This window comes from Panthera pardus, unplaced genomic scaffold, assembly GCF_024362965.1.
Source record: "Panthera pardus isolate Hobbes unplaced genomic scaffold, ASM2436296v1 HiC_scaffold_3, whole genome shotgun sequence".
NCBI lineage: Eukaryota > Metazoa > Chordata > Mammalia > Carnivora > Felidae > Panthera > Panthera pardus.
Window position 1 is genome coordinate 14,306,755 of NW_026526876.1, and position 17,448 is coordinate 14,324,202.

At 63.3% G+C, this 17,448-nt stretch overlaps 2 protein-coding genes across 5 annotated transcripts in view; one reads left to right on the top strand and one right to left on the bottom strand.

Moving 5' to 3' along the window:
- SLC38A10 (solute carrier family 38 member 10) overlaps positions 1-13,168 on the top strand; it is a 46,475-nt gene extending 33,307 nt beyond the window's left edge. Inside the window, 8 exon segments of the mRNA XM_053892282.1 lie at positions 108-264; positions 5,488-5,655; positions 5,958-6,413; positions 7,055-7,195; positions 8,356-8,379; positions 10,437-10,598; positions 10,820-10,995; positions 10,997-13,168. Coding sequence (XP_053748257.1) covers positions 108-264; positions 5,488-5,655; positions 5,958-6,413; positions 7,055-7,195; positions 8,356-8,379; positions 10,437-10,598; positions 10,820-10,995; positions 10,997-11,875 — 2,163 coding nt within the window. The 3' untranslated portion in view covers positions 11,876-13,168.
- Positions 13,169-14,637: 1,469 nt separating this feature from the next.
- On the bottom strand, positions 14,638-17,363 carry NDUFAF8 (NADH:ubiquinone oxidoreductase complex assembly factor 8). 4 transcript variants are annotated; one of them, XM_053892289.1, is made up of 4 exons: positions 17,165-17,363; positions 16,944-17,027; positions 15,403-15,459; positions 14,638-14,879 (listed from the first exon to the last, which is right to left on the bottom strand). In XM_053892289.1, the coding sequence occupies exons 1-4, from the start codon at positions 17,246-17,248 to the stop codon at positions 14,850-14,852; spliced, it is 255 nt and encodes an 84-aa protein (XP_053748264.1). In that variant the 5' UTR covers positions 17,249-17,363; the 3' UTR covers positions 14,638-14,849. The 4 variants fall into 4 exon arrangements, with proteins under 4 accessions (XP_053748264.1, XP_053748262.1, XP_053748263.1 ...); XM_053892287.1 differs by having other exon boundaries at positions 16,944-17,054; XM_053892288.1 differs by lacking the exon at positions 15,403-15,459 and adding an exon at positions 15,587-15,666 and having other exon boundaries at positions 16,944-17,054.
- Between the last annotated feature and the right edge of the window lie 85 nt (positions 17,364-17,448).

Below are 17,448 nucleotides of genomic sequence, written 5' to 3' on the forward strand. Positions count from 1 at the left end.
GCCCCTCTTGCTGTGTGCTGTGCCCACTCGCCCCCTCCTCCCCTGCGCAGGGCAGGGCCGCAGGAACTGCCTGACCCCTTTTGCTCTTGGGTCTTTGTCTCGTCCAGGTGGTGCTCTGGGTTGGCCTGGGCATCCTGGTGGTCAGCACACACACTACCCTGTCCGTGAGCGAGGAGGCCCCTGTGGACTTGGCCGAGGAAGCCCCGGCCGGCCGGCTGGAAGAGGCCGAGGGCATCATAAAGGCAGAGGCAGCCCGGCTCCCAGGTATGCAGCTCCCAGGGGCGCGGCTCCCAGGGGCGCACACGGCCCCGCAGCCTCCTCGGGGCACCCTGGCGGCATCACCTCAGGGTCGTGGTGTGCAGAAGGCGCTTTCCAGGTTGTCTCACCTGCCCCTGTCCTGTTGGGGTGGTAAGTGGGGCAGGGGGCCTCCAGGGCAGGGTACGGCCACCTGCTTGCCAGGGGACAGATGGCAGATGGTGGGCAGCAGACAGCAGGGTTGAGATCTCCTTGCCCACCATTCGGTGCGCCCACAGGTAAGCGGATGAGCGGGGTGTTACCACATTTGCTTGCTCTGTTGTGAGTTTGTAGGGTTCGAGCCAGGTCTTGCCTGGACAAAGTCAGCAATGCCCTTGGCTTTGTTTGATGTTCCGCATTGCTCTCGGCACCCCCGCCTCCGCCCCGACGTCGATGGGTGATGACCCACGCGGCCTGCTACATCCGCGGGCCGGCCTCGGAAGGCCCGCTGGGCTGTGGCTCTGTCACACCCCACCTGTGGCCGTGCCCATGGGGTGCAGGGTGGTTTCTGAGCGTGACTTGCCAGGGTACAGAAGGGGGTCCATTGTGTCCGGAGTCGGTTGGAAGAGAAGAGGTTTCTTTGAGCCTGTGGTCCTTCCGGGCAAAGCTGGGAGGCGTGCGGGGAGGACCTCCTCCGTGCTGGGCCCTCACCCCCAGCGGTGGCCCTGCACGGCGTCAGGCTTGGGCACCGGCGGGCTGTGCTTCCGTGGTAGCGTTCACTCTGGGGGCTCCTGCTCTGGCGACAGTTGTATGCATCCGCGCTAGCAGTGTGCCTGTGCGTGTCTGACTCCCCTCCCCTGCAAAGAGACCCCCACTTGGATTGAGATTCGCCAGGCTGCCTGCCAGGCTTACCCCTCGGGAGGTGGCCCCCTACGGGAGGCCGTTTGCTCGTGGGTTTCAGGTGTCTGTCGACGCCGATAGCTAAGGAGTGCCTGCCCTAGGTGGGAGCCCCGGTCTCCCCCCCTCCCGTGACTGATAAAAGAGAAGGTCCCAAAGGGCTGGCGAGAGAATTGCCAGCAGTTGAAGGCACACGGCCCTTGGATGTGTTGCCGTGTCTGTCTCTGGCCTTGAGAGCCCCTGGCTGCGTCAGCGCAGCCCACAGACTCCCCTACGGGAGAACAGTCCGTCCTGGGGCTCAGAGGAGCCGGCTCTGCTCTCTTCTGCCTTCTTGGGGTGGCGAGGGCCGGCGGAAAGATCCCCCTTCTGGGATCCCTGCGGAGAGGACAGCTGCTCTGCTGAGAATGGCAGCGTTTGCCAGAGAAACAAATCAGGGTGGCCAGAAGCTGCCTGAGCGTCCCGCCCCGAGTTGCACGGGTTGGGCAGTTTGGGTGGAGAAAGTCCACTTGAAGAGGGAAGTGGGTGGCCTGCACCTGCCACGCTGACGGCCCGCCAGGTCTCTCACCACCAGGCATCTTGGGTGCTTTGGGGATGATCCTGGCAGAACTGGACTCGGGCACCGGTGTCCCCATCTCAGCCGGCTGTGGGTTTTCCAGCATCCGTCAGCACCCGGCTGCCTGTCCCCGTGGCCGCCGTAGTCCACGGCCTGTGTCAGCAGCTGCGTCCTGTCATGGAGGCGGGCTGTGGGCCCTTGGCTCACCTGGAGCCCGCCGAGGGCACATCTGGTTTCCATTTCTTCCACGAGGCTGTAACGAAACACATGGCCCCCCTTGGAACCACATGCCGTTTGTTTTTAGCGCGTTCTCCGTTTTTCTCGCCCCGGCCTCCCCCGTAATTGATGGGTTGCCTCGTTGAAGCAGAGCTGGGACCGCGGGCCCTGCCCCGTCCGTGTGCACGCCCTGTCGGACTTCTGCCCGTCAGCCGGAGTGGGGTTTTATTGGTCTCTTTGATGTTGGAGAGGCCAGAATGGTGCCGGCTTTCCTTAGAGCCCCAAGCGGGCCCCGGGACAGATGATGGCGGTCCTGCCCTGCTGGGGACGCACGTAACCGGCACCCATGGCCGGGCACCCCTGGGGAGCAGAGCCCCGGACGCGCAGGTGTGGCAAACAGCGAGTGTGGAGGAACGAGGTTGCTGATTCCCGTGAGGCAATTATCTGTTAAAAAGGCTAATTAGGCCATTTATCTCCTCTATCTGATGGCACCCTAGAGGGTCTGGCTGGGCAGGTCGGGTTCTGTAACTTGTTTGGCTCCCTCCTCTGAATGTGCCACGTCCCCTCTCCTCTTTCCCCTCCCAGCGTTCCCTCCCCGCCCCGCATCCCCACTGTGCATGTGTCAGAGCCCCCATGGCCCACACTGTCCCCGCCAGTGCCCTGCGGGGGCACGGCTGGCTTCTGCTCTGTGGGGGAGGAACAAGAAGAGCCAGGACGGGCCCTGCGGGTGTTGGGCCGGAGCACGGGCCACACGGTGGCCGTGCCTGTGGACTCAGGTGGCAGAGGGTGACCGCCGGCCCGAGTGGCAGCTCGCCACTGGGCCCTCTCGCCCGAGGACTCGCCCCTGCACACAGGCGCGAAAGCGTGTGCACTCTGTGACAGATGCCAGTGCGTGTGAGGGGGACGTGGCTCCACACGCGTCCGCCTTCTCTCAGCCGGGGCAGCGGGGCCCCACCTCGGCTCTCCCGGGTCCCGGCCGCTGTGCTGCCCCCATGGTTTCTGCCCGCGGCGGGACACGGCAGTGTGCAGTGAGATAACTCCGCCAGCCCCGCTGTGCCGGGTTCAGGGGGGACCCGTGGGGCAGGGAGGGCACTGCCCCCAGTGTGCGGCCCTGAGCGACCTGGACCTGCCCTCGGAGTCCCCCCTCCAGCTGCTCTCCCGGGAGAACCGGGCCCATGGTGTTTCTTGCACCCTTGGGAAGGCGGGAGAAGGCCGTCATCGCGACGCGGTCAAGTCCAGGACAGTGCGGTTCAGACAGACGCGCTTGCTAAGCCGCTCACAGCAACGTCCAGGCAGGTGTTTCCAAGGAGCGCTGGAAACCGGTCACCAGAAAGTTCCCTAAAAGCGGGGCCCGGCTTCCTCAAGCACCGTCAGGCAGCTGCTCTTGCTTTATGACGTGGTCCTGGGGCCCTGTGCGTGTCCTGAATCGGGGTTCCCCTCCGGTTGACAGGGACCCTGTGTCTGTGGACTCGGGCGTGATTGGAAAGGTCCCGTTACTTTGGTGCTTGATGGTCTGAGGTGATTGCCTTCCATCCTGACCACTGAGTGCTCGGAGACAGGCCCGTGATGCCGGTGATCAGCAGCGTGTACCCCAACTCAGAACGGGGTTCTGGAGGGGAGAGCCAACAAGGAGGCACCCCCAGTCCCTGGTCCTCAAGTGCAGACTTCCTGGGGGCAGGGCTGCTCTGGGGGCTGTGCCCCCCCAGACTGCGTCCCCGATTCCAAACACAGAGCCCGGGGCACAGTTCCGGGAGCTCCTGGCGTCCAGCTCACTGAGCCAGAATCACGGACTCGATGCCTATGCTGGACGCTGGAAAGGAAAGTCTGACGAGTAACCATCTGTCGGCCCGTCTTGGGGCGCTCCCAGCCCGCAGCACAGTCAGGAGGGTGCGCGGGTCCCTGCCACCAGGCGGCGCAGTTCTAAGTGTGGCACAAGGCCCCTGAGAACCAGCCCGTCCCCGCCCCGGGCAGCATGAGGCACAGACACGGGATTTTCCTGGGTCGTCAGTGGTCGCTGGTAACCAGGGGCCACAACCCTGAGGCTGAGTGACGGGGTCGCTGGAGAAGCCAAGGTGCCTCTCTGCTCACTGGGCCATTTCCTGTGTGTGCGGCCCCAGCAGACTGGTGAGCACGGGCTGCTTTTCAGTCACTGATTCCGAGGGTTGGTTTGCTGCGCCAGGAGGCGTGGCTGGCAAGCTGTGCCCTACGAAGAGCCCCGTTCTAGGTGAGGAAGGACTGGTTGTTGCTGTGGACAGTGATGCCGGGGGTCAGGCCAGCAGCTGGGGGCGGGGTGCCCACACAGGGCTCCCCTCGGCCCAGACCACGCCAGGCCCTCCCTGCTCTCGTGGCGGACTCACCTCGTTCCCTGCTGAGACAGGACCACGCACAGGCCGCTCGGTCCCGTGCTAGCACGGCGGTTTTCTCTGCTTTCCCGTGTTTTTCCTTCCTCTCCTGGCCTTTTTTCTTAGCTCTGTAATCCACTGGTCAGACACCTTGATTTATTGGCGGTTCCTGTTGGAGCATGGGGCCCCGGGAAGGGGTTAATTGTGTGCCGGCGACCAGAACATTTTCACCTGCCCAGGCGACTTCACAAGCTTACTGTTATCAGCCACTTGGTTAAACTGTAGAGTTCGGAGTCTGCTTCCTGCCGGCTCGCCCCCGCCACCTGGCAGGGCCCCAGTTCGGTGAGGGCGCTATCCCAAGTTGTCGTGTGAGCGTGCCTCCTCTGGCTGGTGCATTGGGTCGGCCTGGGTAATTTCCTTCGGGAGAGGCCGGGCCCCGTCTGAACAGGATTGCTGTGACCCCAGCCTCCCCGCCTCGCCTCCCCCCAACCCTGCTCAGGCCAGCGGCACTGCTGCCCGCAGAGGACGAGTTGGGGAGCAGAGGGTGACATGGCGGGTTTTTTGGGGTTTTTTGAAGTTTCTTTTCCCAGGGTGTTTAGTTTCTGCCACATCTGCCTAACGTTTTCAGCGGAGACCATTTCCTAAGAGGCTCCGTTTTGGCCCCGGCGTGTGGGCCCCACGGTTGCTGTGCAGGTGAGCTGTGGCTCAGGACGGCTGTGTGGGGACAGGCCGCGGCACTCAGGCCGGGCCGGGGTGCCTCTTCCCAGGCTCTGCTGCTTGCCCTCGTCTTCCTTGGACGCTAATTTTCACCGTCTGCAGTACGACGTTGACAGATGGCACATCGGCCTCCCTAAGCATCTCCCGTTTCCGTGCTGGCCTGCAGCAAGGGCTTGAGTTAGGGCAGGGTGGTGGTTCCGGAGAAAGGGGGACCCTGGGCCGATGCCGGTGAAGCGCGGGCTCGTGCTGCCATCTGGTGGTGACGGCCAGCGTTACGCAGAGTGTTGCTCTTCTGTACCCAGTTAGGTGTAAGTTGCATCTTGAGCTATTTTTGTTATGAATACACGTGAAAAATGACGGCTTTCTGTGTTTAGCTGCTAACGATGGAGCAGGAGGAAGATAACTGCCGAGGCTCTGCTATTCGGCCAGGAAATGTGATTACAATCTAGGGAAAACCGCCCAGTTCCCGTGCCGATTGGCGGTGTGGCCATGTGGAAACCCTGCTCAATCAGCTGCGCGTGCTTACAGGCCAGAACCCGATGGTGGACGTGGCCGAGGACGGCCGAGACAAGCCGAAGCTGCCGAATAACAAAGAGGAGACGGAGCAGGCCCAGATTAAGGGCCCTGTGAACGTGCCCCCGAGGGAAGATGCCAAGAACAAACAGGAGGAGGTGCAGCTGGACCGCCCCGGCCAAGGTGGGGCGCGCGCCGGCAGGGCGGGGGAGGGGCCTGCCTCCGTTCTGGTCCTTTCGGCCTCCTTCCTTCTTTGATCCAGGTGGCTGTTCCTCCCCCGGCCGCAGCAGCCGGGCCCCTTTTGTAGTTTTCCAGGAGGAGTATCAGCGCTTGGACAAAAGTCCGACCCGTAAAAGGTGGCGCTTGCCAGCCCGTGTGCCACCGTCGGGCACTAGAACTCACTCCCCACCCCCACCCCCACCCCCACCCCCAGGATGGAGACCACCCTCCCCCGCCTGCTCCTCGACACACCCGTTTCCTTCCAGGCGCTGTGCTCCCGATGGGCGAGGCCCACCGCCACGAGCCCCCCGTCCCTCATGACAAGGTGGTGGTGGACGAGGGGGAGGACCAAGAAGAAGCAGAGGAGAAGGAGCGTCCGTCCAAGCACCTGGATGAAAAGGCTGTGGGCGGCAAGGCTCAGATGGCACCACCTCTGCCAGATTCAGAAAGAGAGAGACCCAGACAGGACCAGGGCTTGGAGGCAGCAGGTGGTCTCCCCAGAGAGCCCCAGAAGGTTCCAGAAGAAAATGGCCAGCCAGCCGTCGAGCCTGTGAAGGAGGACCGGGGGCCAGGAGACAGGGGTCTGCATCCGGGGCCCCAGGCCGTGCTCCCCGAGGGGCAGGACGCCCCGGCGGCGGGCGCAGGGGAGCGAGCAGGCGGGATCCCGCTGCCAGGCCGGGCTGCAGGGGCGGCGGGCGAGCTGGCGGAGAAGAGTCAGCCCGGTGGGTGTCAGTGGGCTTGTCTCGGCAGACTCCTCTCCCTCGAGAGGCTCCCGTGCCGTGGGCCCCGCTGGGGGGGAGGGGGGCTGGGGCGGGGCCGTGGGGATTGATTGTCGTCACCGTAGTCCCTACTCTCTTGCTCGGCTCCCGAGACCGGCATGTCAGTAAGTGAGCGTAGCGGCCCCTTCAGCAGCTGTTGGGGAACCTGGGAGTCTGGTGGCTTGACAGCTACCGTGGTATCTGTCACACAGTTGTCTGCCGGACCACTAAACGTCAGGTGCCGCGCTGTGCCTGTGTGTGTGGGCGCACACGGGGGACGGGCGGGGAGTGCTTGACAGGTACCGCGTTGTTAAGTGCCGTCTGAGTGCTGGCCGGGACGGTTCTCGCATGTTAATTGGTGAAGGTGGTTAACGCTGGCTCCCTGCCACGAGCCCGTGAGCCTGTTAAATATGTTTTTACGACTTCCCCGGTAATCGTCAGGTTGGGTATGAGCCTGCTGACAGAGGGGCCACGTGGAGGGGGGTTTTAGGAAGCAGCTCCCCTCCTTGTCCCTCCTCTGCCGCCCTCTGCCCCCACCCCCTCCCCACCCGCCTGCCGCTTCCTTCTGAACTCTTTGCAAACCTCCAGAATCTTCGTGTGTGCAGGTGGGAAGGTTCCCCTCCCGGTGAAGCTGGCCCCCGAGCCTGGGCCGCAGGCAGAGCTGCGAGAACAGAGGAACGCGGAGGGCCAGGGCGCGGGCCAGGGCGCGGGCCAGGGCGGAGGCCACGCCGGCAGCAAACTGGAGGGTAAGGCCTTCGCTTTCTTGCCGCGTCCTCCCCGGGGCCCCGCGACGTCTGCCCCTCCCTGCCAGACCCACGGCGATGACGGAGAAGGAGCCGCCGCCGCAGGTGCCTGTCCTCCTGGGGGGTCCTTTCGAGGCGTCCCCAGCCCATCCCCCACCTCGGTACCATCCTGGTGTCCCCCTGAGGAGAGACTCGAACTACCCCCTCCCACCAGCAGCTTTCTCTCGGGCCCCTCCCTAGGCACGGTTTTTACGTCTCTTTCTCCCCTTAAGAGAACATCTGTCGCCCTGTCACACGGTTCTCCGTTCCCATTTGTAGCTCCTTGAAAGCAGCTACGCGCGTGTAGCGACGAGCGCCGCCAGGCGTAGGCGAGTTTGAGCGCCCAGACGCGGCTCATTTTCAGGATGTGTCTTCCCCATGACCCAGTGGGGCAGGGGGCTGTTGTTGCCCTTAGCTCGGGGGGAGATCTGTGCCACCCGCAGTGAAGACTGGCACCTGTCCCAAAACAAGAGTCTGTCGTGCTTTCCTCCAGCGGGTCATCTCCCTTTCGACCTTCGAGCCTCTTTGGGGGTGACCCCCTCCTAGCGGCCCCTCCCCGTTGGACACTGCCTCTGTAGCGTAGGTGGGGGCAGCCTTCCCGGCTCGTAATCTCCTGGTGACCGGGGGCCCTCTGTGCATGTGCTCGCCCGGTGAGAACCCAGCCCTGGCCTCACCGACTTTGTCTGAGGCGTGGCCCCCGTGAGCCCTGCGAGGACGTTTCTCCCTGTGCTCCCGGGGTCTGCGCGGGGATCTCGCTGGAGCAGCACTGGGGGCAGCTCCTGGTCCGCATGCCTCGCCTCCCCCCCCCCCCCCCACCCCAGCTGCTTCCCAGCGGGTCTTGTGGGGTCAGCCAGCTCCAAGCACTGAGCCTGGGAATGTCTGCTGAACCTCTGAACAGCCAGACGCCCGAACCAAGAGGCCCTGGAGTTCGGGGGGTGCTTTAGGAATTTCACACGTGTTGCTTTGTCTTTGGTTTTAGTCTCCCTGTGTTTGTTGATTCCGGTCCTTCTAATCTATTGCCTAAACCTGTTTGATGCTTTTGATTTGTTTTTCTTTCTGAAAAGAGAATTTTCACAGTTTCCTATTCTGCCTTTCTTCCGTACGCCTCTCAATGGGATGAACAGCTGAAATCAAAAAGATAGTAGCAGGTACGAACCCAGAGGAGCGCGTCCTGATAGAAAGCCTGCTTGCGGAGGGGACAGAGATGCCACAGGCAGGCCGCCCGTGACAGCCAGACCCCGGGGGCCACACACGTAGCCTGTCCCCCGGGCTCGGCCCCAGCCCCGTAGCTGGGGTCCCCCTGGCGCCCCGACTCACGGCTTGTCACAAGCGGCCCGGCCCTGGAGGGCAGCGGGTGCTGTCTGTAAGTGCCATTGGCTTCCGGCGTCCCCTGAGGACGGGGCCCATGTGCGACTCCTGCCGCGTGCGTGGCCCCGCGTGAATCTGTGTGTCTGTTGCATTGCGTCCGCGAGGCCGGTGCCCGTGGTCCCGGGGGCCGGGCTCTGCCTGTGGGCACGGCCCGCCACCACTCCGGTTCACATCTGCCCCGTGTGTCGCTTCCGGCTGGACGTGACACGGTGTCACCTCACTCCTCTTCCAGCATCCGTCCGGTCCCCCAAGGGGCCGCGCAGGATGGGGCCTGCCTCCTCCAGCACTGCGGACGGGTGGTTTGGGCAGCACGTGGGGCTGTCCTTGTACCGTTGACCGTGATGTGGCCATGAGCCACAGGTACCCAGGGTGACAGCGAGGCCCACGGCTCAGGTGGCTGGTCTAGAGCCCCGTGGAGATGGCGCGGGGTACTTCCTTCACGCAAACGGGGCGCGTGGAGCCCCGCGTCGGTCTATGGAATGTGGCTCGGGCAGGCGTCTTCATGACCTTAGGGTGTCCGGATGGGCGCCTGGGGAGCGGGGGCTGCTGAGGGGCCCTGTCCTCTGCCTGGCCCTGCCTTCTGTGTCACCTGGTCCTCCTGTCCTCCCTGAGGGTCTGGCTCAGCATACTCCTCATTGGCCTCTGGGGGAAGGCCACCGCGGCCCCTGGGAGGAGGCCAACCCCGTGCTATTGTAGCACGTCACAGGTCACCATCGGGGAGGACGGGCCAGCACTTCTGCGCGTGCCCGGCCGTGGGGCCCGGTCGGGATGTTTGCGTGACCACTCACGGAACGTTTTTCTCCGTTCCGAACTTTCCCCCCGACCGGCCCTAACCGCTCACATCATCTTCCACGGCCTCCTCAGTAGAGACACGCGTGTTGTAGAAGTTGCATAAGCTGTGGCTGCTCGCTGCGAAAAGCTGACCCAGCGCCAAAGCATCTGTAGCGGACACGAGCTCCCGTGTGCCCGCCGGTGGCTGCCGGTGCGCTCGGACTCCAGGCCTCTTCCTGGGCCCTTGTTCTGCGTCGGTGGTACAAAGAGAGCACGGCGGGCCCTCTTACACGCACCTGCTGCTCTGGCCTCCTCCCATTCCAGCCTGGCACTCCTCTAGGGCCGGCCTGCAGCCCGTCTCCCGAGCGGCAGGCAGGGGCAGCGTCGGGACCCCTGTGCGCCAGCAGCCGGCCTCTGGTCCCTCAGGTCGCGGGTCTGGTCCCTGCTGGAAAGGAAGGCAATTGTTTGCCTTTTTTTTTTTTTTTTTTTTTAATCTTTATTTTTGAGAGACAGACACAGCGCACAAGCGGGGGAGGGACAGGGAGAGAGGGAGACACAGAGTCTGACGCAGGCTCCAGGCTCTGAGCTGTCAGCACAGAGCCCGATGCAGGGTTTGAACCCACAAACCGTGAGATCATGACCCGAGCTGATGTCGGACACTTAACTGAGCCCCCCCAGGAGCCCCAAATTCTGTTTGTTTCTGAAGTTCTCAACTTGACAGACGCTTTCTTAGAGAATTGGTATTGTTTTCGTAGAACAGTCTGCAGTTTAAATCACCCAGCCCAGAAGGCCACCGTCACTGCCATCGTGGCCCAGAACCTTCTCTGGGGCTTTTCTCAGCCTTTATTCCCAGCAAGTGACAATCAAAGCAGCTGGGACCCCGCCGGGCGTGGCTAAACCACAGGCCCACATGAGCCAGCACCGGTGCAGGGTGTGCTGGGGTGTGTCCCCCCCCCCCCCCCCCCCGCAGGCGACCCGGTGGTGTGGCCGCACGTCTCGCACTCCCCTCCGGCCGGCACAGCCCCCGTGCGGCGGGGCCGGCTCTCACCGCGCGTTCTCCCAACAGAAGCTGGCCGGGCGGAGATGCTGGACCACGCCGTCCTGCTGCAGGTGATCAAGGAGCAGCAGGTGCAGCAGAAGCGGCTGCTGGACCAGCAGGAGAAGCTGCTGGCGGTGATCGAGGAGCAGCACAAGGAGATCCACCAGCAGAGGCAGGACGGCGAGGAGGGCAAGTCGGGGCCGGGTCGGGAAGGGGGTGGTCCCCGGACGCAGGATGCCGGCAGCGTCTCCCCGTGTCCCCGTGTGGCTGGGTGCGTGGCTCCAGGGCCTAGAGTCCCCCTGGGCGCTTGTGTTTCTTAACACGGCTCCGCTGGCCAGTTCTCCTTTCCAGTCCCTTCGTCAGCAGCTTCTCACTTCTGTAGCCAAACCGGTGGCCTCCTTCATTTGCAGCTGAAGTGCCGCCCGAGCCTGGAGTGGCCGCGCCCAGGGGGAAGGAGCTGGAGGCCCCCGGCGAGGAGACCGTGGAGCACCCCCCCCAACAGCCTTTGGAAGCCGCGCTCGGAGCTCCGGGGCGACCCCCCGCTCCGCCCCAGGGGCACGGCCAGCGCTCCGCGGAGGAGCCCGTGGGGGGCCGCGGGCAGAGCTCCGGCCGGTCCTCCTGGCGCGGCCGACGCGGAGCCCCGGGCTGCCCCGGCTGAGCCGAGGGAGGGCCGGCCGGGCGTCGTGCCTGAGGCAGCGGGCGCCGGCATGCGGGAGCGGGTGGCCGTGCCGGGCCCTGCTGAGGCGCCCAGGACCCCAGAGAAGCTCGTCGCCGGCGAGTTCCCGGAGCAGGGTCAGGACGTTTTTGGCGGAGGCTCCCGCGAAAGGAGGAAATCCAGAAAAGAGGTGGCAGCCACTGGTGCCGGGGTTCGGAAGGAGGCAGATGCGCTGGAGGCGAGGGAGATAAGGGACCCGCGTGTGAAGTCGCAGCCAGTCATCCGAGACCAGGGGCCTGCAGGCCTGGCCAGCAAGCCCGGAGGAGCGGCCCCCCGGGCCCAGGCCGAGACCCGGCAGCTGGGGCACCGGGCTGTTTCCGCACTGGGTCAGGCTGGGCAGCAGGCCGGTCACCTGGAGGCCAGAAAGGAGGCCCCTGGCGGGGACCGTGTGCCTGCTCAGGGGGAGGACGCTGCCGTCCAAGAACCTGAGCAGAGGCCAGACCCAGATCTTGGGCCCAAACCAGCCATCCCCGGGGCCCAGAAGCCAGACTACGCCAAACCCAACCGAGACCTGAAAGTCCAGGCCGGTTCTGACCTTCGGAGGAGACGGCGGGATGTGGCTCCTGGGGCAGAGGGAGCCCCAGCCCCGAAGGACAGGGTCATCATCAGCTTCAACCCTCTCCCGGATGTGCAGGTCAACGATCTCCGGAGTGCCCTAGAGACCCAGCTCCGCCAGGCTGCAGGGGGTGCTTTGCGGGTGGTCCATGGTCGCCAGATTAAGCAGCTGGCTGAGGCCCTGGAGGATCCCTGAGCACCCCTGATGGCCACCGTCCTCCTGGCTGGCTGGTGTCACCCAGCCACACCGGGACCACGTGGGCGCGGAGTTCCAGAGTTCACACCCTGGGTGGGAGTCTGAAAGACCTCTCCCTGTGGCCTCGTTTCCAGACAGCTTGTGCCTGTGCTATCCCGCCTCTCGTCCAAGTGACTGAGCTCGCTGCGGCCTCGAGGAGAAACGGCCACTCGCCAAGACTCCGACGATGCAGCGTCCGGTTGGGGCCTCGAGAGAGGCCGGCCGGGGACCACAGCCCCGACAGGGGCTCGGGGAGAGCGAGAGCCCCCCGTCTGCCCGACTCCCAGTTGCTCTAACTGTTCGTTGCTCACGCGATGTTCTGAGTGTTGTGGAAAACCCTAATACACACTGCCACCACCTGGCTGCTCAGTGGACGCTGCTTCGTGTCGGTGGGGCACCGGGCACGGGGCTGGGCTGCCCACGGGGTCAGAGAGCTGCCCGGGCGCACACCCGCCCCTGCCCCTTCGAGCTCTGCTCTGCGTGCTCCACTCCCTGCGTTTCCCAAACCAGAAAGTGGTTTTAAACATAACCAACGGCGCGATGTCTGGTTAGCGGGGCCGGCGCCGAGGAGCCCCTGTGGCCAGCATAGAGCTGCAACAGGCGGCCGGAGAACCCGTTGACCAAACCTCACGGCTGACACGGAAACTGGACCCCATGCAGCCCCGGGAAGACCCTGTGAGCAGGCGGGGTGGTGTCTGGGGGAGACTTTCAGGGAACAGAAGCCCAAGGCTGCCCCCGGCTTTTCGGAGGCTGGTCGGGGGGCAGGTGTGACTGGCACGTGTGGTGGGTTGCCCGCCTTCAAGCTCAGGCCTGTGCCAGCTCCGTCCCACGTGTATGCCCCACACCCCTTCCGAGGGCAGGGGCCCTGGGTGCGGCTGCTCCCTGACAGCTGGCCAGGGGTGCCTGGGCGGTGGAAGGACCACAGCTGCCCAGGCAGCTCCAGCCGTCGCTTCATCTGTCCTCCCCCGCACCTTCGAAATCGTGTAGTTTTTTCTGTCCTTGGACGGCCTGAGGACCAGAAATTAGTAATAAAAGGAGGGGAGGGAGAGGAGCACTGCTTCTTCAGAGGAAAGCCCCTGGTGAGCCTTGGGTGAGGAGGGGTCTTGGGTGTTTCCTATCCTTTTTTAAGTAAAAATTCCAAACAAACCACGCTCAGTGGGAAGACACCTTTTGGATGTTTCCCTAGGATCCGAACTCCGTTAAGTTTTTAGAGTGGGATTTTATTTCCAAACATATTCACCCAGGTACGTTCTAGACCCGAGTTTCGCGTCTTCCTGGAGGTCCTGCCATCCTGCAACTTCCTTCCAGGGCAGGGGCAGGGTCGTGCTGCCCTTGGATACTCTGGTCCTGGTCCCACCCACACTCTCCCTGCCTCCTGGCTCTCACCTCCACCTCCTCCCCTGTCCACAGCCCTCGGGGAAGAACCTGGGACCTCTGGGTGGGGCCGCCTTGCCAGAACTGCAGAGAGCTGGGGTGGGGGGTGGGGACTGATCGCTGGTGCCAAGCAGGTGCGACGGGCAGTCTGGCTGAAGCAGCAAGCACAGCCGTCCGTGGGCGCCCCTCCTCGTGGGTAGCTGCCCTGAGCGAGTGGGGAAGGATCCTGCCTTCAAGGTTCCCATCTGAGGGCAGGGCCACCCGAGGGCTACCACCAGTGACCGGTACAGAGGCATACGAGGAATTGGGTGTGATGACAGCCGTATCCAGATGCCAGTTTTGTTGAATTTCCCTCCATAAACACAGTCTTAAAGATGGGGCGAATTTAGTGAAGCCAGAAAGCAAACACAAAGGCCAAGGAACTTGGAAGGGATCTTGGTGTGTGGCCCAAAGGGGAGGGACACATGGGAAGCACGAGACAGAATTGGGAGGCATGGGGGCAGGAGGGCACCTGGCAGGACGGTTCTGGAAGGGCCTGAGCCAGTGGCCAGTGGCCACCCACACACTCCGCACGAGAGGCTGTCAGGACCTGGGACAGCGTGCAAGGGTCTAGAGCAACCCTCAAGGCTCCATGAGGAGCATTGTGATGGTGGTGGGGGTTGTGGTAAGGATCACTCGGCTCCCAGGCCCGCCCCTTCCCCCTCAGGCCCCTGGGGTGTGTGTGGGGTCAGCAGAGCGTAGTCACCTGCCCCTCTCCCCCTCCCCCCCCCCCCCCCCATCAGCATGTGGATGCTGGGGACTCTTGAGAGGCCAGGGGCTGGGTGGAGCCCAGGGGTAGCACAGCCGCCACACCCCTGGGAAGGGCTCTTGGAGCACAATCCCCAAGCGTCCAGCAGGTGGCACTCAGGACCCGTGGGATCCTCAGCCACAGGCACTGGGGGTCCTACTGGCTGTGTGTGCTGCACGTAAGCACTGCAGGGTGGGGTCAAGAGGGCTTGGGCTCTGACCCCAGAGGAGGCCGCAGAAGGGCAGACGCCCCACATGCTGTCACTGCTGCTGGGTTCCTAGGCCAGACCCTCTCTGGGCTGGCTGGTGCCTCACCCTCCCAGCCTCTAGAAGGGCAGCCCCTCCTTTTTTGCCTCTAAGTCCAGAAAAAGCACCTGAGTTTCCTTCCCTACGCCTGAATCTTTTCCTCACAGCGTTGATGTCCTTTGGTACATCCTGTAAACCGGTAACTACATTTGGGGGCTCTGTTAGATTCCAATAACATGTTTGGGGTGCAAATTCTTTGACAAGTGTACTCCCAGGGCCCACGCACACTCTGGGTACAAAAGAACAGAGACCCGGCGTGGTCTGCCACAGTCTGTATTGTTGCTTTGTCGTTTCTTACTCTAACCAGAAACCTTACATACACGAGGCAAGAAAACCAGATCCCCCGTCTGCCCACGTCTTGCCCTGATGAGCGTGCAGTCCTTTTAGTTTTAAAAGCTTTAGATGTCTCAGGCGTCTGTCCCTCAAGGCTGTGGGCAGCAAACACAAATGTAGTGCAGGCTTGTCCATCCTAAAGGCCTCCCCTTGGGGTCGTCTTGGCCTGGAAGAGAAAAGATTTGGTTTGAATGGGCTTGTTAGATGTGACCGCAAAGGGCAGAACCCCCCCCCCCCCCAATGCCATCTCCTAGCGAACACTTTGTGGGAGAGCCTGGTTGTGGATGCGTGGCAGAGGGCCCAGCTGCTCGGAGCTGCCACGGGCCAAGGGGCTCAATCTGCTGGTGACAGCGTGCTCCCAAAGCCAAGCCCACCCTGGACCAGGTGCTGTGCAGACCTTCCCCCCCTCCAGCACACCACTTGGTCCTTGAAAGGCAGCAGGAACTTCTTACAGAAAACGCTGAGGCAGAGCTGCTGAAACACTGGCCCAGGGACAGGGCTCCCTGGGACGAAGCTGGTCTGGAGCCCAACGTCCCTTCGGCCTCCTGCAGCCCCGCACGAGTGCCAGGGACGAGAGCAGGATGGGCGGAAACGCACTCAGCAGCATGCTGCCTCGTGGTGAGAGACACTCGAGCACCCTAGTCCCAAACTCCCAAGTGCCTGGGGCCCAGGGTCTGCAGGTAAGTCACCTTCCGTGAAGAATGGCACATTAAAATAGCAGAGGGCTCCTGAGGGCAGCACGCACACTGTGGGGACATCTCAAGTGAGCAGGGTAGAAAAGCAAAAAAAAAAAACAGTCACAGGTGATCAGATGCCTGCAACAGACAACGCCTAACCACAAAAGGCGGGACAGAAAATCTGTGCATAACTAACACGTTTGATCTTCATCTTGCACTTAAATTCTTCCAACCAGTAATCACACAGCGAAGCTTCATCTTGTCCCCTGGGGAGGCCTGTCAAACAAGGAAGCTGCTGAGAAGCAGGAAGCAAGTCCAAGGAACAGGTGCAACCTTGGATGAACAGCCCACGTCAGATCTGAGGCTGCTGACAAGGGCAGGATGAGGCCAAAGGCTCTCGGCCATGATAATCGCAAAGAGAGGTCCAAGGAGACCTGAGCCCTCTGGGAACACACGTGAACACTCTCCTTGGAGAAGCGGCTAAGCCACAGCTAGCCACTCTGCTCAAGACGGTCCCAGAACATCAGGAAACAGCCTCGGGTCCCGTGAATCCTGCCGAGCTCACCCAACTGCACCAGCAGCTCCGGAGGACAGAGCTGATGGCTGGCATCATGGCCCAACCCAGCCCCACCCAATGGAGGCACCTTGGGTGGTGATGCCTTGGGCACCAGCCCAGGACCCTCATCACAGACAGCCCTCTCCTCATGCTGTCGAACTCCCCATGGAGGTTCTCTGGGCACGGCTACGTCCTCCAACCCCACTTATTCCACGTTTTTTACGAAAATGTGTAAATACAACACTAGTTTTTCATTTTTGTAAAGCGCTGGTGATATTCACGAGACTCTTGCTGCCTCAACACTTGACCAAACAGGGATCAGAAAAAAATGCCTCTGAAAGAGAAGGGACTCGCTGTTGAGTGGTTACAGTCGAGAACCAAAAACACCCCGCAAACTGTTCCCAGCGGGGCCCACTTCCCAGCCAGTGAAGAACAGCCCGTGCAGCTAGGCTAAGGACTTACCAGCCTCTGGAAGCCTGTTCTGACAAACCCAGGACAGTGGCCTATAGATTTCCTTCCACCCTCTGCAAAATGGGGTTGCTGTCTGGGGGAAGTCGGGGGTGCCTCTCAGTGTGTGCTGGGTGGCCCTATGGTTATAACTGCACGCGCGGTACACACGCGGGGTCCTAAACACCAAGGAAGCTAAGACAGCGGGTGCCCATTGGACTACTGGGCTGCAGTTCGTTTGGGCATTAGGCTCCAGCGACAGCAGCAGTCACAGAGAGTTTTCGCATACATGCCACCACCGCCACCAGCATCTTCACGACGAGGCTGGTGTTCCCCTCGCTCGACAGACGAGGGCACACAAGCTCCGCGGCGGCGGGATCCGGCGGGCAGGAGGTACGGCCTGGCACCGAACACGCGGGGCGGGGGCGGGGAGGGGGGGCGGCCGACCAGCGGTCCAGCGCTGGGACGCCGGGGTCCCCGCCGCCCGGTGCCCCTCCCCAAGGCGGGGCTGGGGTTGGCAAGGGAAGAGGCCGGGGCGGCGCCCACCTACCGCGGCGGCGAAGCAGCTCCGCAGGGCCTCGAACTCCTGCACACAGAGGTCCTTCGTCAGGCGGCCGCCCGGGGCCGTGGACGCCTGCACACACCTGCCATAAGCCGCGGCCTGGGGGCGGACGGGGACGGGCGAGGGTCGCGGAGGGCGCCCCCCACCCCCCCGCCGGTCACCCAAGGCAGATTCCGCCCCCGCCCCCTCCCCGCCCGACACCTTCTCACCTCGGCCCTACAGGCCGCAAGGCGCTCGGGGAAGGCGCGGAGGCGGCCTCGCACGCGTCCCCACACCGCTCCGTTCCCCGACATGAGCGGCTCCTCCTGGCACCCATGGGCGCCGCCATCTTAGGCCCGTCCTTTTCCGGCGCCCAGCTTCTCGATAGGCGCGCCTTCCGCCCATCGCCTTCCCTGCGCTTTCTGTTTGGCTAGGCTTCGGCTCCAGCCCCTGCTTCGCTTCCGGAACGGCGCCGGGCCTCTCCGAGCCCTGCAAGTGGCTCGTGAATTTGTCT

Bases quoted from the DNA above. Each gene is read 5' to 3' on its own strand.
- NDUFAF8 (XM_053892287.1), bottom strand. From the start codon at position 17,248: ATGTCGGGGAACGGAGCGGTGTGGGGACGCGTGCGAGGCCGCCTCCGC. The intron at 15,460-16,943 runs GTAGGTGGGCGC...ATGTCCCCACAG, and splicing joins GGAGCTGCTTCGCCGCCGCG to TGTGCGTGCTGCCCTCAGGA. The intron at 14,880-15,402 runs GTGACTTACCTG...TTTCTCTTCCAG, and splicing joins TGTGCCATTCTTCACGGAAG to GCCAAGACGACCCCAAGGGG.